The 24,136-nt window shown below is 46.8% G+C and overlaps 2 protein-coding genes across 2 annotated transcripts in view; one reads left to right on the top strand and one right to left on the bottom strand.

Moving 5' to 3' along the window:
- The window catches only part of LOC137435359 (uncharacterized), a 452,519-nt gene that overhangs the window by 152,702 nt on the left and 275,681 nt on the right, over positions 1-24,136 (top strand). The window lies entirely within an intron of this gene.
- KCNG3 (potassium voltage-gated channel modifier subfamily G member 3) overlaps positions 20,015-24,136 on the bottom strand; it is a 35,464-nt gene continuing 31,342 nt past the window's right edge. Inside the window, exon 5 of the mRNA XM_068097551.2 lies at positions 20,015-23,771. Within this exon, the coding sequence (XP_067953652.1) occupies positions 23,692-23,771 (80 nt within the window). The 3' untranslated portion in view covers positions 20,015-23,691. The remainder of the gene's footprint in view (positions 23,772-24,136) is intronic.

Consider the following 24,136-nt stretch of genomic DNA (forward strand, 5'->3'; position numbering starts at 1 on the left):
TCATGTTGTGTCATGGTTCGGTTCATGTAGTGTAGATCGCCACATAGAAGAGTTCATCAGAAATTGTGAAGCGTGTACACCGAGCGAGAAATCAGGCAAACCGCATCCTGCACCTCTGCAGCCAACGACCCCATTGCCACAAAAACCATGGCAGCTGCTTCAAGTGGACATTTTTGGAGAGGTGCAAGCAGCCTCTAGCAAAGAACAGGTTTTTGGTTGTCATTCATGGCCTTCACAGCAACTGGCCTAAAATCGCAGCTACTCGCTCTATCACTACAACTTCAGCTATCAACATCTTAGACAAGCTGTTTACAAAGTGGGGGTTGCCTGAGGCTATCACTACGGATAATACTCCACAAGTGATTTACAGTCAGTTTTCCATGTTCTTCGCGATACAACCTTCATCTCAAATCGCGATACAACCTGCAATCATTCCTTCTCAGGTGATCAGGCGGCCCTGTTTCAGGGGTACCCCGCCTGCTACAATTCAAGGAGCACCCCTAGAAAAGGTGGGGTAAAAAAGGTTCCTCCATCAAATATCCTGGCTGGCATCCCAAGGTCAGCTGGGAGTCCATTTTAAGTGAGTGAAATCAACAAACAAAGAAACAAAAATAAAACTTTTTCCCAATTGTGGAACAAACTTCCACATTCTCTTCAATCACAATTCTTACCCCAGATCTTCAACACAGTTGTTCACCACCATCTCAGATTATCCCCCAAGCCCAACTTCATTCCAAATTTCCAGTTTTTCCTTCCTGGGAGTTTGTGTCAGCCATTAGGGTTTAAACCCCATGACTCAATTGAGTATAACATCTGAAATTATATATCGTGCTTCTGAAAAACTGATTTGAACTCAGCTGCAGGCAGAGGCGAGTGGACAAAATGTGGTTTCGAGGCTCGACGTGCAGGGTGGATCCTTAGCCCAGTAAGCAAGTCCTTGAATGTATGTGCCAAACAGTAGATAATATGCTCGCGACCCACGTACAGGGAAAACATGTCGCCAAACGCCTTCTTCGCAAAGGGAATAATTAATTATATATCTTTGTAGTTTCTAGTATGTCTCCTAAAAAAGGACGTAACCAACCTCGGGAGAAATATAGACATTACATATCCTTGATTGTTAATGTATTCAGCACGTGTATCCAATCATTCATCTACCATTTAGCCTAGTGTATGAGAATATTTTCTTCGACCTGCGCTCGGGTCTGATATGTTTAGATAAAGAGCCAAAAAAGCTCAGCCTATCCCATGCTTACATCTGTTTGTCTAAGTTTGGCCTTCTGTAGGAAGGGACAATGGGAGGTGTTGTCGTTATGGCCCAGGTTTTGCTATGTCTTTAGCGCAGATTCTTGTCTGATATTTTGCTATAAATGAAATGACTTTTTGCTTATTTTTCAGCGAGTGTCTTGAGGAATTGCCCGCTGCGTGTTAGGCGGTGCATTCTCGAGCCTTGCTCCACACTGTGTGTTTGTAATCGATCCCATTAAACATTGCTGCTCTGATTCTTCTTCTTCTCCCTTCCCTTGAGGTCTTCGACCGACAATTTTGGTGTCAGAAGTGGGATCATCCAAGTGTGCAGACGAGGCGGACCCTCACGTTCTAGGTCGGGAGGGAGGCCTGCCGGCACCTAATTTGGGTAAGCAATTTTTGCACATCGAAATTGAAGCCTCCTGCCTTGCTTTGGACGTGTGGACCTCTGTCGGCTGTACCACCTGGCTTGCATTCCGAACCATATTTAGTTTAAACCAGAGCAGCAGTGGGTAATGAATCGATTATACAGGGCGCCCGAGATAAGGAGGGATATCCCTCAGGTAAGCTTCCTGCGTGGGAAGCTGGTAGACCCATATGTGGGTGATAGATAAATAGGTGTTAAGTTACTCCGGCGTGAGAACTGCGTTTAAGGTTAGGAATCGGGGGGCGACCCGATCTTAGGACTACAGGAGGGACTAGCCCAAGAAAGGTAGGACGATGAGTATTTTAAGTTAAGCTACGCACTGGATGTGTTGGAGTGAGCACAGGTATTTGTGTATAAGGGAATGAATGATCTGTCATTGCAGCGTGTATTTGTGTTTATGGTGTGAGTCATTGAAGTGTGTCATGGATTGACAAGGGGTTCCCCAAATTGCCTACGGGCGTTGGGCAATCCGGATGAGTAAAATTGGCAGGGAATAATGAGTATGTTATGGAGAGCATGTGTAGACAGGGCTTTAAAACAAGTGTTCAATTACATCCCCACATTAACGGCTCTCCAAATGTAGTAAGGGAGAATGGGAGTGAAAGTCAAAAATGATAGGCTGTCAACCGACTGGGTGTTTATTCAACGGCATGGCCGGGGCTTGTATTTGGCCGACTTGGGATGGCAGAATGCGTTGAATGAAGGCAAGAATGACATGTGATGCTGACGTGAGTCCAATCGGAAGGATGGATGGTTATGGTTTCACCCGGTCCGTTTATCTGTCTGTCTGTCTATCTGTGAATGGAAATTGAACTGGACTTCGACAGAAGGCAGGTGGGTGGTCACCTGCTGTGAATTGTGGTGGAACATTTGTGACGTCCCCTAATACGAGGGGACGAATTGGTTTGTAAATGTGTTGTGCAGGTACTTTCTCTGTAGGTAGCTAAATTATACCTGGGATAAGTTCAGGTGGAGAGGGGAGTTGTCTCTGATGCCTTGCTCCACGGGGCAGGAATATTGTTGTCAAGTCTCATGTAACCTTGGTTAACGTATATCTACGGACAAGAGCTGCACTTTATTTTAGTAAGTGACTGGGAAAGTTTGTTTTAAAAGGTGCCAGCGGAGTTGTTTAGAGTTATGGAGGTCACAACTCGCTGGAACCTCTTTATTTATGTTTGGCTGACTTACATTGGCTAGTGTATGAGAAAAGGGGGACTGAAAATGCTTTGATTTTTTCGTGGATTGCCCATTGGGCATGTTTAGGATTTAATAGAGTGGTGGAGTTCTGTGAAATATAATGACGTTGTCTTATGGACACTTTGTGAGTGACTAGACACGTGCCTGAAAGGGGAAATTGTATTCATAACTCATGTGGGTTGTGTCTGAAGAAAAGGTTTAAAAGGAAGTGTGAAGAAGGTCATGGAAAGTGCAAAGATGATTAAATTGGAAAGTCGAATCAGATGGATTACTTGTCAATGACAGGTGACTGCAGGAATTGATGAGAAAGTGGAGGAAAAGGTTATAAAAGTTGATGGAAAAGACAAGAAATAAAAAAAGTGGTTAGTTATGGACTGTTGTTTTGTGATAAGAAGGTAATTGGGGGCTGGTGAAGATTGGATCACGGCCCTGCAGATCAGGTGAACAGAACTCCACCAGGTATATGGGAATCACATCAATTAAATTATTGCTCAAAGGGAGGCTCGTTATTTTTCAGATAATTTTTCCAGTGGGTTTATACTGGTGTGAAATTCGCGTATCTAGGTAGGAAGGAAAAAATGTCCAGGTATTGATAGGATAACAGTGAAATTTTGAAGTGAAGTGAAGGATAACAGTGAAGTGTTAGTGTGTTTGTTGCGATTTTTGGGAATGGCAGGGTACTGTCGTACATGGATAATAGACTATGCGTTACTAGCAAAACCTCTGTATGAGGCGACGAAAAACGACCAGCCACGGATGGTAAACTGGACGGACAATCGAATACGCTGCTACGAAGGACTCAAACGAGCCCTGATAACGGCCCCAACCTTAGGCCTTCCCGATTATAAAAAGGCCTTCACACTTTTCACCCATGCAGTAGGGGGATTCGCGCAATCCGTGTTAACTCAGACTCATGGAGATAGGGAATGTCCGGTAGCCTATTTCAGCAAAAAGCTTGATGCGGTAGAACAAGGCTTTCCGCTGTGTTTACAAGCCGTGGCGGCTGCCCAATACGCAGTTGAGCGGACGGCCGACATAGTTATGGGACATCCGGTCCTTTTACAGGTACCGCATTGCGTCCATACACTACTACAACAGCGAAACACACAGCATCTCACAGCCACTCGACTGATGCAATACGAAACGGCATTAATTATGGCACCCAACGTGACGGTGATGCGGTGTACCATTCTTAACCCAGCGACACTTTTGCTAACAAAGGAGGAGGGAATCCCGCACGTTTGCACGGACGTGGTCCAATTAATATCAACGGTAAGGCCTGACTTACAGGACACTCCGCTACAGGAAGCCGATCATACCTATTACGTCGATGGTTCAGCCAAACGGGCTTGGGACGGATCCCTGTTATCTGGGTACGCAGTATGCTCGGATACGGAGACGGTCGAAAGCGGCCGCCTCCCGCCCACCTGGTCAGCACAACAAGCTGAACTGTACGCACTCACGAGAGCGTGCGAAGTAAGCGAGGAAAAAGCAGTGACAATTTATACAGACTCGGCATACGCACACGGAGTGGTCCACGACAAAGGGGCCATATGGAAAATGAGAGGGTTCCTCACTTCAGCGGGAGCACTCATTAAAAATGGGGACTTAGTGCGAAATCTGCTTCATAGTATTATGCTTCCATGTAAAATAGCTGTAGTTAAATGCCGAGGTCACCAACGTACAGACGACGCTGTGGCCCGTGGAAACGCCCGAGCCGACGAAGCAGCAGCACTAGCGGCAAACCAACAGGTTGGGTATAATATGCCAGTAGTTACGCGCAAACAGGGCGCTAAAGCGACTGCCCAGACAGACGTTCCGACATCCGCACCTACAGAGTTCGATGTAATACAATTACAAGCCGCGGCCTCAAACGTAGAACATCAAGATTGGATTAAATTGGGAGCTCAGCGCCCCGCAGAAGGACAAATGTGGACGATTAATGACAAACCCGTGGCACCGCGAGCTTTATTGCCATGGTTGGCACGCATGGCGCATCAAAATGGCCATGTGTGCCATAGGGGGGTGATGAGGCAGGTCACTTCCACCTGGGCAGCACCAGGCCTTTCGACTGTGGTTACCATGGTCTGTCGCTCGTGCGCTATATGTCAACGGTATCGGCGCCAGTGGATATGGCAGCCCTTGAATTACCTATCATGGATGACATGCTTCTAAAGTTTTGCATAGGTTTGTCCCATGTGGCACGCAGCATACATGAACGCGTTCGGGAGGCCCTGCCGGAGCCAGCAAGCAAGCCTATCCACACCTTCGAGGCAGGAGATTACGTGCTGGTGAAGCATTTCACCCGTAAGACTGCGCCCGAACCAAGGTGGACGGGGCCATACCAAGTTCTTCTGATCACACCAACAGCGGTGTTTTGTGAGGGCAAGTCGTCCTGGGTACATGCCACACATTGTAAGTTGGCCATACCCACAAACACAGACACCTCAAACGCACCACCACAGATCGAGGATGCTGCACCACCGCCTGTTAGGGGTGGCAATCACACTTAGTTTAATATACTGCTTTGCCAGCACTGGGGACACGAGGGCATGGGCGAACACGGAGACATATGCATATGGCGACCAAACCGTTAAGGTCTACCGGCAGAGAGTTATCTGGGGTCAAAGGATAAATATACCCTGCTGCCATGTGAAGGAAGACGTATGGACACGGATAATGTGGAGGGCGTTGTACACAGACTCACATGGAAGGAAGACAGGTTTTGCTGCCCTCAGTCGTTTGAAGCAAGCGCCACGACAAGGCAGCGCACCAATAGTAAACATGGCCAGGCCAGGTTACAAATGGGGAAAGGACTCGAACAATTTAACCACGCATGTATTACTGAACAGCGGCACTACTCTGATACTACAATGTGAATTCATGACGTCACAGAGCTCCCCCTACGACTATAGGCCACCATGCATCTCACACATATTAATTCCGCACCGACGGATCGAAAGCAGGAAAAAGCCAAAGGAAAATACGTATTGGACAGTGACCCGTGCAATGGCGAAGGTACAGAACCGATCACGTTGTTGGATGTGTATGCATTTTCCCCACACCAGTACGACAGGGATAGAAATGGTAGTGCTGCCCCTGTCCCTACGAGATATGTGCTCAGGACCCTTGCGTACCCCATGTCTGACCACAACCTTGGAACTGATAGGCCCAAAATCCCCAGCAGTGTGTTCCCGGGAGTTTCGATATACCCCACCCATTAAGCAGGCTTTGTTAGACAAACCACCTGATCCAGTCTGGGTGACAGAGCAAAAGGAACGGGTGTGTCTTATAGGAAAGGGACACGTTCAGATGGGAACCTCGGAATGTACCCATACCCTGCCATCCGATACCAGAGGGAGAGAAAAGGGAGGCCCCCTTGTAATAACCATAGATGACCAAGCCCAGCATAACGTAACCAAGCTAACCATATCTTGGGGAACACCAAGCGCCACCCGCGTTGAGATCAGTAAATGCATGGCCTCGGCCCTTATCCCACCCCATGGAGTGATGTTTATTTGCGGAAATAAAGCATATCCATACTTACCCGACCAGTGGGGAGGGACTTGTTATCTGGGATCCATTTTTCCCAAGGTAAATTCGGTAAATCATGTATTATTAGATGTAGGGAAGATGATTAAAAGGAAGGTATTTTCGGAAATTGGTGAAAGTAAATATGGCATTTGAATTTCCAGACACGACACAGGAAATGCGGCTATGAATAAGCCAACCATCTGAGAGATAAGGTAACTAAATGCCAATTGGTGGGACGGGGGGCTAGGAATTTGACCATGGTGTGTGTAAGAAAGTATTTTACAGGATGGAAAGTGAAGAAGCCGCCGACAACGACTATGGTTCTGACCACAAAGGCCGTCGACCTGAATGGGTCCTTCAACAAGGCAGTTGTGACCAGCGCTCCAGAAAATTGTATTGAATTTTTGTGATGACTGTGATACTTGTGTTGATCCCATGTGGGAACTGGCTGCTGCCTGTATTGATTTTTGTGATGACTGTGATACTTGTGTGGAAAACCCCTTGCGTGTACTGGCTAACGCCTCTTATGTATTATGAATGATTGGCTAATAGATAGTCTCGCATTAGTAATGGAACGAATTGGAAACGAAACCCGAATCGCAGAACTACAATTGGAAAACGAATTAGTGCATATGCGAACGATGGTGATGCAGAATCAAGTGGCTTTGGATATGTTATTGGCAGAAAAGGAAGGAGTATGTGGGGAAAACGATGAACCTATTGATGCTTGGGATTCTGATAATGTTGATTTTAGTTGGGATGATTATACCTGTGATTTAGAAAGTGTAGGTTCTTTTAAAGGTTATTGCTATTATGCCAGCAGTAAGGAGCGGATGGCAAACATGTATCCGGGATATCCGGGAGAACCACCCTCACCACCACTTACACCACCCGTAACAACCACTTTGGGATCGTCTCAGCTTAAAACACCCAACACTTTGAATACTGACGTTGACACAGATTATGAGGAGATGGATATTGGTGATGACGAATGTGCATCCTTTTCTTCCACAGAGCAATCACATGTACAAGGCTTGATGGCATTGGACGTCGATTGTTTGCCCTAATTCGCGAGGACCACGCCTGCATAAAGAGGGCCCCTAAATCTGGCTGGCAACTGGGTCGCACCTACGCCATGACGAGGGTGGATTCGGAATCTGGCCGGGCGGCAGCAATCTCTTACCCAGGCGCCGTCGTCGCGAATTATGGCTAACAATTCATACGTTGAATGTTAGACGGCCAGTTAGGGCCGATATCTTTCTTGAGCATGCGTGACGCTATGTCGTGCCTGGCATGTGACTAATTGGGATGCTGACCACTGGGATATACGGTGTCTTTCCAAGGAGTTGTCTTGTAAAGACAAAGGAAGGAACTGTCAGCCATTAGGGTTTAAACCCCATGACTCAGTTGAGTATAACATCTGAAATTATATATCGTGCTTCTGAAAAACTGATTTGAACTCAGCTGCAGGCAGAGGCGAGTGGACAAAATGTGGTTTCGAGGCTCGACGTGCAGGGTGGATCCTTAGCCCAGTAAGCAAGTCCTTGAATGTATGTGCCAAACAGTAGATAATATGCTCGCGACCCACGTACAGGGAAAACATGTCGCCAAACGCCTTCTTCGCAAAGGGAATAATTAATTATATATCTTTGTAGTTTCTAGTATGTCTCCTAAAAAAGGACGTAACCAACCTCGGGAGAAATATAGACATTACATATCCTTGATTGTTAATGTATTCAGCACGTGTATCCAATCATTCATCTACCATTTAGCCTAGTGTATGAGAATATTTTATTCGACCTGCGCTCGGGTCTGATATGTTTAGATAAAGAGCCAAAAAAGCTCAGCCTATCCCATGCTTACATCTGTTTGTCTAAGTTTGGCCTTCTGTAGGAAGGGACAATGGGAGGTGTTGTCGTTATGGCCCAGGTTTTGCTATGTCTTTAGCGCAGATTCTTGTCTGATATTTTGCTATAAATGAAATGACTTTTTGCTTATTTTTCAGCGAGTGTCTTGAGGAATTGCCCGCTGCGTGTTAGGCGGTGCATTCTCGAGCCTTGCTCCACACTGTGTGTTTGTAATCGATCCCATTAAACATTGCTGCTCTGATTCTTCTTCTTCTCCCTTCCCTTGAGGTCTTCGACCGACATTTGCATCTGTATCCATTTTATCCACCGCATTCCACCTCCTTCTACACCCCATATTTGGACATGTCTCCCTATATTTTGTCTTCCCACCCTGCTGTTTGTGTTTCTCCCACCCCCATCTCTCTACTGTTCCTTTTGTTATGTTGCGTCATGGTCCGTTCAATGTCCTAATTCTTCCAAGAGCCTTGACTTTGTATACAAAAATAAATAAATAATGTAGCAAGTTTTATGTCTTGTTGGTTTCTTACATTCTCCATCATTTTGCCAAATACAGAATAATTAGTTGATTTATAAAAAATCTTTCTCAAAATTAGGTTCTGTTTCTGTTCATTTTCTGGTATTGAAATCAATAAAATATTGTCCGTTAATACAGACAACTCTGAGCCGGATGGTCTAGGTCTCTGGGACTGTCCGTGGATACCAAAACGGTGTTGAAAGTAGTGTGTTCAATTGATTGGCACAGTGAGTGCTATGATTCCCCAAGGATCTCCCAATAAAGCCGAACCTAGTGTTGCTCATGTGAGAAGGCAAGAAAACGGGAAAACGCTTCTTATAAAATGGGGTTTATTTACAAAATAGATATGGAGAATAAGGAACGACAGGACAATGAATAAATGGTACTGATCTGATGGTAAAACAACACAGATAAAAACTAGAATGGCACTCGGTGGAAAGAATACCTCTGCCAGGCTGGACAGCTTACCTTTTGTATCCCACTGATAGGCTGGATCTGGATCAGGACCTGAACCAAAATCAAATTTGCTTGTTCTTGTCACCTAACCACCTCATTCACCAAGTTTAGTCATAATCTTTCCACAACTTTGAGCTATCAAGCTATTTATTGTTTTGGGCTCATCTCTCAGTTGTGAAAAATCACTTTAAAATTCTAGTATCCAGATCCGGATGTTTGCCAAAATCTATTTTTTATTTTTTTTATTTTTTTTTGTATACTGAATCGAGGCTCGTGAAAGAGCTGACATTTACTTCACAAACAAATCAACCAGACAAACAAAATATATAAAAAGAGGGAGCGGAAGACAAGAGAAGGGGAAGCACACAAACACTTGAGAGCACACAACATTTAAGAGCAGGGAGATTTGTGGGAGGGAGAGGGCTTGGGGGGAGGAGGCGTGGGAAGGGGAGGGGGGAGGAGGCGTGGGAAGGGGGGGGGTGGGAGAAGTATAAAACACAAGGACACCAAGGACTTCCACACCCAGCCTGTCCACCAAGTTTTGTCCAAATCCGACTCAGAGAGCCTCTGAGTCCATCAAGTTTATTTTGAGAGACAAACAGACAGACAAACAGAAATGGGTGAAGATATAACCTTCCGGTACATCCACTTTTGGTGGTGGAGGTAATGAAAGGGTAATGCAATCTTAAATAAAATGAGAGAAATAAAGCCTATCCCACTAATGGTGCCGACAAATACCATGAGTCGCACAACAAGGAGGCAAGCGAGAGCTTGTGGTGGGCATTATCCAGTGGCATCCAGGTGACTGGCACACAGGGCTGGTGTGGCACCAGATGGTGAATATCAGGAGTAGCAGAGCTAAGGGTCACTCTAACACGTCCTCCCTCGGGCAGCAACGAAATCAAAAAGAGAGAGAGAGATGCTGACATCGCCATGTCTAAAACTCAACTGTCGTACAGAAATCCGAGACCGCCCTCACGCATGGTGAGTCGTTGTTTTTGGAGGCATTTGTTTTTATTTGGCGGAGGCATTTTCCAGGCTGTCTTCCCCGTGGGATAACCTTGAACAAAATTGTCCCGCCTTCCTCCAGGGCTCCGCAGCTGACCTCGCTGTCATGGCTTGCATGGCCTGCCTGACAAACAGTTTCTAATAGTCGTTCCTCCTAAGGTGCAATGCGCTTTCCAGGATGCCTTTGGTGTGAAATACTACAAATCCTCACCCGGCCTCACCCCAAACAGGTTTTACACAACAATGTCACCCTATCTGCTTTATAATGGACGCTCACTACCACCCCGTGCACATTTCACAAGGCTTTTTGGCATTTTGTCTCAGAAAACTAGTGTGAACTGGTAGTTATTGTTGCTTTTTCCCCAGAACACCCCCTAATCACAGCACTACCCTCTTAACCTTTGACATATCACGCCTCAGGGAATGCCCTAAAATCTTATTTTGTGCAGATCCAGGACAAAAGTCCTTCCCTAGATTAAACGCATGAGTTTGACTTCGGGAAAACTGTGCTCGTGCTGCCACTACAGATTTTCATCAGTTCTCTTTGAACCACTTTTGAACAGACACTTAGGGCGGCATGATATGTTGTCATGGTAGTGGATGTAATGGCTCTCATTGTATTTTTTCATCAAAGCCAGGAGTTCAATCTTTTTCAAAATGTCATCGCAGAACACTGCAGATTCTCATTTGAATTGTGTCAGGAGAAAAGGCACATGTTACTGTTAGATGGGAGGTTCCATTTCAATTTTCAATTTGATGTTTTGATACTTTTGGTAATATAATGAACCATTTATATAATGTGCATGATTATGTGATGAACGTTAAATGATGCACACAGGCAAAAGTCTTACGACCTTTAAAATATTACATTACGTATACAAGTTTATTGGAAATTTCGGCCACAAAACAAGCTAAATCTGAAAAAAGTGCAGTATAAGGGGGTTGGGGAAGTGGAGTGAAGGGGAGTTGGGTTATGATGAGTGAGACGTCATTGGGGAAAAAACATTTCATTGGAAATCATTCGTTGGAAAACTCCAGCAGAAAAAACCTCAACCCTGATATGATGTATGTGCGTGTGTATATACATGTGTATGTATGGAAATATGTATGGATGTATGTATGTATGTATATGTATGTGTATGTATATATATACATATGTGTATATATGTGTGCATGTATGTATATATGTATATATATATATATATGTATGTATATATGTGTGTGTATGTATGTGTGTGTAATGTGTATGTATGTGTGTATATGTGTATGTATATGTGTATGTATGTATGTATGTGTATATGTATGTTTGTATGTATGTATGTATGTATAGTGTGTATATATATGTATCTATGTGTGTATATGTATGTATATATGTGTGTATATGTATGTATGTATGTATAGTGTGTATATGTATGTATATATATATATATATGTGTGTATATGTATGCATGTATGTATGTATGTATGTATGTGTGTATATGTGTATGTATGTGTGTATGTACCTGTGTTCAAAAAGTATCCGACCTTTATTTTTCGTGCGTAAAAAAAAAGAAGCTAGGGAGGCGTTGATTGGTGCACGTATGTAGGCGATCCTAATGCGCACGCGTGAATTTTTCCCACCTGCAGAAGCTGTCATTCGACGGCAGACCGCCGATGAGTGAGGACATGTAAGTGAGCGCCGTCGGATTTTCGTTTTTGACAAAATGACGGAAAAACTTGAACAACGCTACTGCATCAAATTTTGTGTAAAGCTTGGTGATTCCCAAGTGGAAACGATCCGCAAGATTCAACACCGTTCATTCCATTATGAAGGAGGATTTGGGCTTCAGGAGAATCTCAGTGAAGTTCGTACCAAAGCTGCTAACGATTGAGCAGAAGCAACTCCGTTTGGAGATCGCACAGGACATGCTGGAGACTGTGAACAGCGATCCCAGCTTCCTCAACACAGTGATCACTGGCGATGAGTCCTGGGTTTATGGGTACGACCCAGAAACCAAGTTGCAGTCATCACAATGGAAGCATCCAACATCCCCGAGGCCAAAAAAAGCAAGGCAGGTCCGCAGCAATGTCAAAGTCATGCTGACCATCTTCTTCGACTCCAGAGAAGACATCATGCGGAATGCGACGGACCAGCTGCGCGCCATCCCAAAAGAGGCGTTCCAGCGCTGCTTCCGACAGTGGCAGAACCGTTGGGAGACGTGTGTGGCAGCCCAAGGGGACTACTTTGAATGAGATTATGATTAAAAAAAATTTATCTGGATACGAGTATCTTTTATGAACAAAGGTCGGATACTTGTTGAACACACTCATACGTATGTATGTGTGTGTGTGTGTATGCATGTATAATATTGTTGCGGTTTTGCGAATAAAGGATGACCCCCCTTGTAGGTAGTTGCACCACAACATGTAGCCTCGCTTTAGTTCAGTTATTTCTTATTAAATGTAAGCGTAGTCTCCTTTCCTGTGTTAGTATGCATTGAGCAGGCCAGTAAGTTAGGTGTTCTTTGGGCTGGAATGCCACGTGCTAGAATGCCGACTTTGGGCTGGAATGCCGACGCACTCTCTTGACGTCCCTGTTTGGGGGAAAACTGTAAATTTTGTGCAAGACACGAGGACAGGGAACAATTGGCAGACCCACACCTACCCTCATAGTCCGTGCAACCCGGGCGAGAGGGCCAACCTTGCCACTAACCGCTGATGAGGAATTTGGAACTTTGGCTTGGAGCACGGCCCAGCAGGAGGATCCTGTACTGGGACCGGTGCACGAATGGGTTCGATTGGGGAGAAAACCTAGTGGGGAAGAGGTCACCCCCCTCAGGGCGCCAACAAAGGCATATTGGGCTCAATGGCAAACCCTAGAATTGAAGAACAACATCTTGTACCGCAAGTGGGTAGAGATTCCCTCTGAGAAAACTTCCTAGCTGGTGATAGTCCCAGAGCAGTTTAAGACCACCATTTTACAGCAGGTGCATGGTACCCGCCCCGGCGGTCATTTGGGCAGGACAAAGACAACATCTCGGGTCCGCTGGAGGTTCTATTGGGTAAATATGGGGCGCGATATACAGGACTGGTGTCGGAGATGCGACGCCTGTACTGCTAAAAAGGGACCAGGACGGAGGATGAGGGCCCCCCTTCAATTACACCAGGTGGGGGCCCCCCTTGAGCAGGTGGCCATGGACATACTAGGACCACTACCCCGCACCCGCCAAGGTAATAAATACATCCTCATGGTTATGGACTATTTCACCAAGTGGCCGGAGACCTATGCCCTCCCTAACCAAGAAGCCGGGGTTGTGGCACAGGCCTTCATGGAAGGATTTGTTTGTCGGCATGGGATTCCGGAGGAGCTGCACATCGACCAGGGTCGAAATTTTGAGAGACAATTGTTAAAAGATGTGTGCAGGCTCCTGTCAATTCGGAAAACAAGGACAACGCCCTTAAGACCTCAATCTGACGGGATGGTGGAAAGGTTCAATCGAACCCTGGTCCAGCAATTGGCCCTGTTCACCACCACCCGTCAGGACGACTGGGACGAACATCTCCCGTATCTGTTAATGGCCTACTGCACTAGTCCGCACCGGGCCACCGCCTACAATCCAGCGCTGCTCATGTACGGGCGGGAGTTGCGGGCTCCGCCGATCTGCTATGCTGACCCGTGCCCGAAGTCCCTAATAGACCGCCGGGGGAGGGCTACGTCCGTCACTTAGAGGAAGGCATGGAGAGGGTCCATGCCTTCGCACGTCGCCAGCTTCAGCTGGCGGGTGCCAAAATGAAGCGCAGGTACGACCACCAGAGCCAGGGGAGCCAATATTCTCTGGGGACGAAGATTTGGTTCTTCAATCCCCGGAGACAGAAGGGCAGATGCCCCAAGCTCACGTCGCCTTGGCAAGGCCCGGGGGTCGTCCTGGCGCAAATTTGTGACGTGGTCATTAAGATCAAAATGGGACCACGAGCTCTCCCTCGGATCATCCATGCCGACCAATTAAGACCCTACACGTGCGAGTAGGCACCCTCATGGATCGCCTTGGCCTTTGAGGCCGAGGCAGGACCCAGTAACTCCAATGACGGGGGCTCATAGTTTAGAGGACTGGGGGGAGTAGTATACCCCATGTGGGGGAATGGTACTGACCATTCCTCACACGGGGGGGGGGGGCATGAGCATTAGTTTAGGGGGATGGCAGTGTTAGGCCCATGGAGGGGCCAGAAATGGTTGCCTCCATGGGGCACCGAAGCTAGCCGAGGGAGGGCTAGGATAATGATAGGGATTTAGAAGACTTTAGAGACTGAGAATTAAGTAGTGACACCTGAACTATAGAGGGGATGTAGAGAGTTTAGGTGGTTGTTAAAGAACAGGGTGTGCTTAATTTAAAGGGACGACGGGGGAAGCACGAGAGTAGGTGAAATTAGGTAGGTAGATGATGCTGTGTGTTTGAGGAATTGTGTTGTAGTGGAAATGGAATCGTGTTGAAGTGTGTGAGAAAAATTGTGTGCAAGATATTTGGTGTGAGAATGGTTGGTGTAGAATGCTAGGTGTGGAATGCTTGTCGTGGAATGCATGGTGCGTAGGAGTGAATGGGGGGAAGTGGAACCCATTCACGAAAGCCCGGGGGGAGGGAGGGGTAGTGTAAAGCCAGGTAGAGGGCATAGGTAAATTGTATGGATATTGACACCTGTGGTGTGGGTAGTAGGAAGTAGTGTTTTGTGGGGTGCAGTAGTCTGTGGAATGGCTGGGCGTGTGGCTTAATTGGTGCATATGGTTATTGGGGCACTCCGCCACTGGTAGTTTGTCGGCCAGGTGAGGCCGCAGGTAGGCTCTGGGAGCCGGTTAGGTCAGTTGTGATTGGGGCCCAAGGATCCCAGGAGAGGACCCGTGTTGCCCGATGCCAAGGTGGGCATAGAAGGGGTAAATGCCAGGGAGGGCCTTCCCCGGTTAGGTAGTCGCAGGAGCAGGCAAGCTCGGGAGGCGGCTTTAGTGGCAGAGGTGCGCAGGTAAGTAGACGTTCTGGTAGAGCCACACGACCCAGCCCCGAAATTGTGCGAGGGCACAGCGAGAAAATTTGCGGGAGTGAGACACAAATTCAGGATGGCACCACAGTTTCGGCAATTGGAATTCGGGTTCTTAGAACCACATAGTTTAAAGAGGCCGATTGGCAGGGTACGACCCGGGTAGTTTAAATGAGTAATTCCATTAGTGTAGTTAGGATATGAGAAATCCCTTCGCACCATACACAGCCAGTCACCGAGGAGGACGAGCTCCACACCGAGGCTCTGTAAGCCGTTTGGGAGTAAGATGCATCATGACGTAAGTAAGACATTGTTGTGTTCCATCCCTTCCTTCCTGGGAGGGATTTGGAGACGAATTTGGTATAGAGGGGGATATGGGAGACAGGACGTAGAGACGGATTGTAAATACAAGGGGGGCTCGGGTGGTGTAGCCAACGGTGGGGGGTACGGACGGCTAGGGACGAGTTTGCTCTGCTCGCTCTACCGCATCCCTCGCATCGCACCGCATGGTAATGCCTGGTCACCTTGTTTTTTTGCGTGCCACTTTGTCCTTTCCATTTGCTTGTTGCGCTTGGTCTTCCCTCCCCACCCCAGGACCATTTTGGAGGCCGAACTGTGCAGCATCCATTCTGCACCCTTGCTACACCTGTGCAGCCGACCTGTGCAGCACTTTGCTGCCAAACCCACCTTGCTGCACCCTTGCTGCACCTGTGCAGCCGAACTGTGCAGCACTTTGCTGCCAAACCCACTTTGCTGCACCCTTGTCACACTTATGGACCATAATCTTTGTGGCCTTGCACCTCTGCTGTGCAGCATCGTGCTGCAAGATCATCTTGCACCTTCGGACCACTTGTTGAGTGGCACTGATGCCACGCAGTTGGACCACATGAGAGTGGCCCTGCTGGCCAATAAAAAGAAAGTGTGTGCAATTGTTTACTTATTGTGTGCTAGGAATGAAGATGTGGAAGCTTAGATGGCCCTGATGCTTCATATGGCCTGTATGCCGGTCAGGGCCAGCCGGTTTTGTTAACCGCACACAGAAGATGCAAGATGCAAGATGCAAGCAGCAAGTGCCACATTGAGTGTTGTTTTTCTCTCCTCCAATTTCTTCCTAAAGTACAGGTCCTGGGTCATAGAATTGTAAATAAAGTAAGTTCCGTGCATGCAAATATAAGAATGTGCCCACCGGCTATGTGTGTAGTTTGAAATTCCGAAAATACTCGGGTAGTTGTGGGTGTGAGTCTGTTAGAGTAGCTGCTCAACGCATTAGGGGGGACGTATCTAGTGTTAAATATGTCGCACACATGGGTTAGAATAAATGCTAGGGGGATTACACCTATGTGTCACATTTTAAAGTAATGGTAAATTTGCATGCCAGGCTCTACCGGTCGTTCCACTGTTGGGGTCGCCTCGGGGCGAGTCTGGTGAGAGAGGGGGGTAGTGTTGCGGTTTTGTGAATAAAGGATGACCCCCCTCATAGGTAGTTGCACCACAACATGTAGCCTCGCTTTAGTTCAGTTATTTCTTATTAAATGTAAGCATACTCTCCTTTCCTTGTTGTTGGTGTTGGTGTTGGTGTTGGGCTAGAAGTTGGTGTTGGGCTAGCGGCTAGGGTGCCGGCTTAGGATCCTAGGATCCTGGGTTCGAATCCCGGTCGATCGCTGAATTAACACCAGCGGGGTTGACTCAGCCTGTCATCCTTCCGAGGTCAGCTAATTGAGTACCAGTTCACTGGTAATTCCCTGTTTGTCGTTAAAGGCGGCAAAAAGGGTTGGCGTCAGGAAGGGCATCCGGCCGTAAAACGTTGCTTCAAAAAGGGGACCGAAAAACAACAACAACCACGGTGCCCGAAAAAGGCCAACCCCCGCTTTGCGGGGAAAAATGGCCTCTAAAGGTGGTTATATACTCTCCTTTCCTGTGTTAGTATGCGTTGAGCAGGCCAGTAAGTTAGGTGTTCTTTGGGCTTGAATGCCACGTGCTAGGCCTGGAACAAGTCTGGCAGGCCGAAGGGAGGAGCTGCAGGGGAGTGGCCGGTAAGCGGCGAGCAGCCAATCGGAGCTGAAGGGGAGTGGCTCACAACGGCAGCGAGAGGAGGGGCTTGGAACATTTGGGTAAGGCTCGGGGGCGGGGCTATAAAACCCTGCCCCGGGCCCCCCACCCCAGTATAAGTACCAGTGACCGAGAGAGGGAGAGTGCCCCAGTGAGTCAGTGCCACGGTGACCCAGCGTTGAGTGAGCCCAGTGAGAAAAAGATGTTGTAGTCACGAGTGAATTCAGTCAGTTGCTTGTTATAGCCCTCTCTGTGCACAAACTCTCCCTGTGTCCTGCGCTCTGCGGCTGTGAATAACGCGCTTGTGAAGATGATCCATTCCGGGGGCCACAGACGCATGGTCTCCCTGCCTCCGCTCCCAGCACACGTGCCGTGAACATCCGAGGGCCACGCCCGGCAAGCTGTCCGGAGTGAACGGCGCCAAGGCACGTTTGGAGCGCGAACTTGTCCTTCTTCCTTTTCCCTGCATGAGTGAATGGGCCCTTGTCCGGGGATTAAGTAAGATTGAATAAGTATCTGCTCTGTGTCTCTTTGCTTTATCCTGATCCTTGTATAGTTGAAAATAAACCTGTGTTCTTCCTTCCATTTGATTGTTCCTGTCATTTCCAACCATTGGCATAGCACTGTACGAATAAAACTGCTCAAATCGGGTTCAATAAAAGTAATGGCACAAGTCATGTGACACGCAAACCGCTCGGCGTATCCGATTAGCGTGGCTTGTGCGAGGTCCAGTCCCCGTCCCCGATTCGACCCGATACCCTACCGCACGCTCGCTACGGAAGTGGCGGCTCGGCATCGTGGACTCGAAGGGCCGAGGGGTAAAAGGGAATAACCCCCCCCCCCCCCCCTCTGTACGTCGACGGGCTTCGAGAGATCCGCAACAATATCTATATGTGTGTGTATGTGTATATGTATGCATGTATATGTATGTGTGTGTATTGTGTATGTATGTATTTTTATGCATATGTGTGTATGTGTGTATGTGTGTATATGTATGTATGTATGTATGTGTGTGTGTATGTATGTATGTATGTATGTATGTATGTATGTATGTATGTATGTATGTATGTATGTATGTACAGTCACGTGAAAATGTGAGTACACCCCATGTAAAGTTTTGACTTTTTCAACATATTTCAACATACAGCTATTTGATCTTCATTTCAACAATATTGATAGATAAAGGTGATATAATGTAACAAATATCATGAAACATTTACATTTAGTAGTGCATTGTATAATTTAAATAAACATAAATGCAAATTTCGCATGTGGAAAAAGTAAGTACACCCTTGGCTCTAATAGGTGGTATTGCCCCCTTTGGCAGAAACAACCTCAAGTAGGCGTTTCTTATAACTGTCTACCAGTCTCTGACATCGACTGGGGAGAAATTTTTGCCCACTCCTCCATGCAAAATTCTTTCAGCTGTGCGATGTTTGAGGGGTTTCTTGCATGCACAGCTCGTTTCAAATCCCCCCACAACATCTCAATGGGATTTAGATCTGGGCTTTGACTTGGCCATTCCAGAACCCTCCATTTCTTTCTTTTCAGCCATTCCTTGGTGGATTTACCGTTATGTTTAGGGTCATTGTCATGTTGCAAGGTCCACCTTCGGTTGAGCTTCAACTTTCCAACAGATGGCCTTACATTATCCTCAAGCACCCTCTGGTACAATGAAGAATTCATAGTGGATTATATGATGGTGAGCTGCCCAGGCCCTGATGCAGCAAAAATGCCCCAAACCATAATATTTCCACCACCATGCTTTATAGTTGGTATCAGGTTCTTGTGGTCAAATGCTTTCTTTGGTTTTCACCAAACATGTCTTCTGGTACTGTGGCCAAATAGCTCTACCTTTGACTCATCTCTCCAGAGCACATTCTTCCAGAAGTGCTGGTCTTTGCAGAGGTGTTCATTGGCAAACTTTCGTTTTGCCCTGATGTTCTTTCTGGACAGCAAAGGTTTCCTCCTGGCACACCTCCCATGTAGGTCAAATTTGTGCAGCCTCTTTCTAATGGTAGACTCATGCACTTTGACATCAACAGTGGCAAGAGCTACCTGTAGGTCCCGTGATGACATTCTGGGGTTCTTAGAGACTTCTTTCAGCATCTTGCGGTCTGCTCTCGGGCTGAACTTGCTGGGGCGGCCTGTCCTGAACAAGTTGGCAGTTGTTTGGAATCTTCTCCACTTGTAAATGATCTTCCGGACAGTCGAATGATTGATTTCAAATTGTTTTGAGATCTTTTTAAATCCCTTCACAGACTCGTAGGCATCTATAACCTTCTTTCTGAAGGCCTCAGAGAGCTCTTTTGATCTAGGCATGGTGACGCTGCACACTTCAACAACAAAGAGCAAACCAAACTAAATGTCTGAGGTTTAAATAAGACAGGTTCCTCCAAGATCCTCTCTAACGATGTTCTAATCATTTGCACCTGAGCTGGTGCACCTGATTCTAATTTTAGGGTTTTTTTGGGGTTTTTTTGTATACTGAATCGAGGCTCGTGAAAGAGCTAACATTTATTTCACAAACAAATCAACCAGACAAACAAAATATACAAAAAGAGGGAGCGGAAGACAAGATGGAGAGAGAAGGGGAAGCACACAACCACAACATTTGAGAGCAGGGAGAAGTGTGGGAGGGAGAGGGCTTGGGGGCAGGAGTCGTGGGAAGGGGAGGGGGGGGGGGAGAGGTATAAAACACAAGGGGACCGAAATTAGCGGGGGTAGAAAAGATCAAGGTTTTGGATGGGGGAGGATAAGAGATGGTGGTGAACAGCTGTTTTAAAGACCTGGAGGGTGGAGTGGGATTGAAGAGAGTGAGGGAGTTTGTTCCAGAGGTGGGAGAAAAGAGGAATGAAGGAGTGAAGGTGAGCAGAAAGTCTTGATTTTGGCAGTTTAACCATAAGAGGGTTGCAGGCAGATCTTGTGCGACCTGTAGGAATATTGGGGGACAGAGCCCAGAGAGGGCTGGGGGGCGGCAAGGCCAGAGAGGAGTCAGTAGAAGACGGAAAGACCACCAACCTGCCTGCGGTGAGTGAGTGAAAGGCCCTTGGAGTTAGCTTCATCGCGGGAGATTCCAATGATTCTGAACGCTTTGGTTTCAACAGCGTGAAGACGGGCTAGGTGTGAGGCAGGAGCACCAGACCAGAGGGGAGAGCAGTATTCCATAGAGCTGCGGATGAAAGCCTTGTATGTGGTGAGGAGCTCAGATGTGCCAAGGAAGGACTTCACACGATGGAGGATGCCCAGTCGGAGACTGGCTTTGGAGGCCAGATTTGAAATGTGGTTTTCCCAGGAAAGATCATGGCAAATAGTAAGACCCAAAAGCTTGAGTGACAGAACTTCTTGGAGAGGATTATTCAGAAAGTGGATGGGAGGGTTTTCCAGTCGGTCTTTTCGGAGAGACATCGTAAGAGTGTGAGATTTATCAGGATTGAAAGACATGTTCCATTTGTTTGCCCAGTCTGTGATTTTGTCCAGGTCTGCAGAGAGTGAGGAGGCTGCAGACTGCCGATCTGAGGGATGAGGAATGGAGCGACAGAGAGTAGAGTCGTCAGCAAAGAGATAGAGAGGATTTTCAAGAGAGTCAGAGAGATCATTGATGAAGACCAGAAAAAGCACAGGGCCCAGAACACTACCTTGGGGAACTCCAGCCTGAACAGGAAGAGGAGATGAGAGAAACCCATTCAGGGCCACAAGTTGACTACGACCAGAGAGGAAGTCCGCCAGCCACGCGTGGAGATTTCCATGGATACCAAAGGAGGAGAGTTTGGTGAGCAGAGCAGGGTGCCAGACCGTATCGAAGGCACGTGAAAGTGTCAAGGGAGACAGCTCTAATTTCCTGTTTGGCGTTGAGTACCTCCATCCATTGTTGAGAAAGCAGAAGCAGCATGTCCAGAGTAGAGTGACCAGGTCTGAAACCAAATTGATGATCAGAGATCAAGCCATTGGAGAAGAGGAAAGATTTCATATCTGAAGCAATGATGGATTCCATGACTTTGCTGATAATTGGGAGAAGGCTGATTGGTCTGTAGTTGCTGGGATCTGTTTTTGCACCTTTTTTGTGCAAAGCGGTGATGTTGGCTGATTTCCAAGCAGATGGCAGATGACCTTGAGCAAAAGAGAGGGTGAAGAGAACAGAAAGAGGGAGTGAAAGAGCGGAAGAACATGATTTTAGGACCCGTGGGCTGATGCCGTCAGGACCAGTTGCAGAATCAGAGTCGAGGGTTGACAGAAACTTTTCCACCTTGTCAGGAGGAAAGGACACAGAGTCCAAGAGCAGCTGGGTACGATTGGGTACGGTGGGTACAGGGAGGGATGGGTTTGGGACACAAGATTTGGAGGCAAACACAGAGTTGAGGCATTCAGCTTTTTCACGTGCGGAGTCAGCCGTTAAGCCGTTTGAGGTGAGGGAGGGGATGGAGGGGGAACAAACACTAGAAACAGATTTGACCAGATGCCACCAGGATTTGGAAGAGGGAGACAGATAAGAGAGTTCGGTCTTGAGAATGGTGAGATATTGTTTCCTGGCTCTCCTGAGGGTGGACACACACTTGTTTCGGGCTTTGTGAAAGGAAATGAGATTTCCTTCCGTTGGATTTGCTTTCCAGGAGACGAAAGCAAGTTGTTTCAGGGCAACAGCGTCACCACAGGATTCCGTGTACCATGGACGGGAGGAAGGGTATGACAACTGAAGACGAGATGGGATAAATCTGTGCATGAGAGAGAGCAATTTACTTTGAAAGAATTCCCAGGATGAGTTGATGTCAGAGGCGGGAGAGATGGGAGACCAGTCCAGATGATTGATGGCTGCTTGAAGACCGTGCCAGTTGGCCTGAGTGAAATGCCAGACTCGTCGACGCTGAGGAGGCTCTCCGAGAATGGTCAGAGAGATGTCCACTTTGACAAGCACATGATCAGATGAGCCGATTGGAGCAGAAGAAGAGCAGCAGACATTTTCAGGGAAGTTTGTCATAACCAAATCCAGAAGAGAAGATGCGCCGTTGACTGAGATCCGGGTCGGGAAATTGACAGATTGTGTCAGTCCCAGTGAGTCGCAGAAGTCCTTTGCTGAAGAGCCATGGCTGGTGAGAGGGTTACCCACACCCAGCCAACTGGCATGGTGACAATTGAAATCACCACATATGAGGAAGAGAGAGTTGGGATGGGTAGATAGAAGTTGGTCCATATTATCAGACAGCGAGATGTAGATGGAGTCATCGCTGTTTGGTGGACGGTACAACACACATATGAACAAAAGGTGGGAGCGAAGGGGAAGCCGTAGCCAAAGGTATTCCTGGGGGTGAGGTGGAGAGAGGGCAGTGGAGGGCGAGTGAGGAAGAGAGTTTTTTATAAAGATAGCAACCCCACCTCCAGGACGAGGCTCAGGTCTATCATACCGGAGGAGGGAGTAACCTGGGAGAGATACCAAGGCATCAGAGACATCATGAAGGAGGAAAGTTTCTGTTAAGCAGATCACATCTGGTTTGTCAGAAGCAACCTGTATGGAGAGATCAGTCAAGTTTGAACGAAGGCCCCGGCTGTTTGAGGTCCATACCGTTAATGAAGAGGAAGGGGGAGCATCGCGTCCAGAACAGGGGGGGGGAGGGGTAGGGTAAGATGTGGAAGAGGAGGAAGAGGTAGGGAGAGCTGTTGAAGGTGTGGCAGAGATTTCAGAGATTTCAGAATAGCTTGGAGAAAGGGAAGAATGGGGCGGACAAAAGGTTTGATGGAGATTGGGTGAGGCACAGTGAGGTGTTTTTTGAGGAGGGGTGTACTTACTGTGTCCTGTGATTGGGTGTATTTGAAGTAGTGGTAAATGTAGGGGTGCACTTACTTTTTCCACATGCGAAATTTGCATTTATGTTTATTTAAATGATACAATGCACTACTAAATGTAAATGTTTCATGATATTTGTTACATTATATCACCTTTATCTATCAATATTTTTGAAATGAAGATCAAATAGCTGTATGTTGAAATATGTTGAAAAAGTCAAAACTTTACATGGGGTGTACTTACTTTTTCACGTGACTATATGTGCATATGTGTATGTGTATGGATATGTGTGTATGTTTATATATAGCTTTTGATTAATGCAATGCTGCATTTTGTTGTTGCTCGTGCAAGAATTCCAATAGGCAATATTTCGGCAGTGCAGATTAATATGCATTTCAAGGCTGACAGCATAGCTTGGAGGTATGATCATTCGCTGTCGAGTTGTAACCAAGGTTCAAATCTTGCCCAAGCTATAAATGGCCACCCTGATGTTTAACATGCAGGACGATGGATTATTGTGTTCACCATCCATTGGAATGATGATACGCCAGATGACCCGTCTGCCAGCACTGGTTGTGGGTGGATGTTAGAAATCTCATGGTATCTTTCACAGGGTCGGTGAGTTATCGCTGGTGCTCTGAACAAATTCCAAATTCCTTCCACCTTCATTCCAAACTTCGGCGTGGTCTGTCGCAAAAGATTTGGGTCAAAAATATTCCCCGGCCAACCCCACAATGTGTTCTTAAAGTAGTAGTAGTAGTAGTAGTAGTAGTAGTAGTAGTAGTAGTAGTAGTAGCAGCAGCAGCAGTAGTAGTAGTAGTTGTAGTAGTTGTAGTAGTCTTAATAGTAGTAGTAGTTATAGTAATAGTAGTATAACTAATAATAGTAGTCGTGGCAGGTACATTCGAATCATCCTTTGCACAGATTAACTGAGTTGTTAAGGAGAGAAATAGAAAGAAAGAGAAATAACAAATAAGAAATAGAGGCACTGGTGACAATACATTATCACATGACTGAAAGAATACACAAAGTACAGATACCCATGAGGGTTT

This window comes from Myxine glutinosa, chromosome 9 (assembly GCF_964187855.1).
Source record: "Myxine glutinosa chromosome 9, kmMyxGlut1.1, whole genome shotgun sequence".
NCBI classification, from domain to species: Eukaryota; Metazoa; Chordata; class Myxini; order Myxiniformes; family Myxinidae; genus Myxine; species Myxine glutinosa.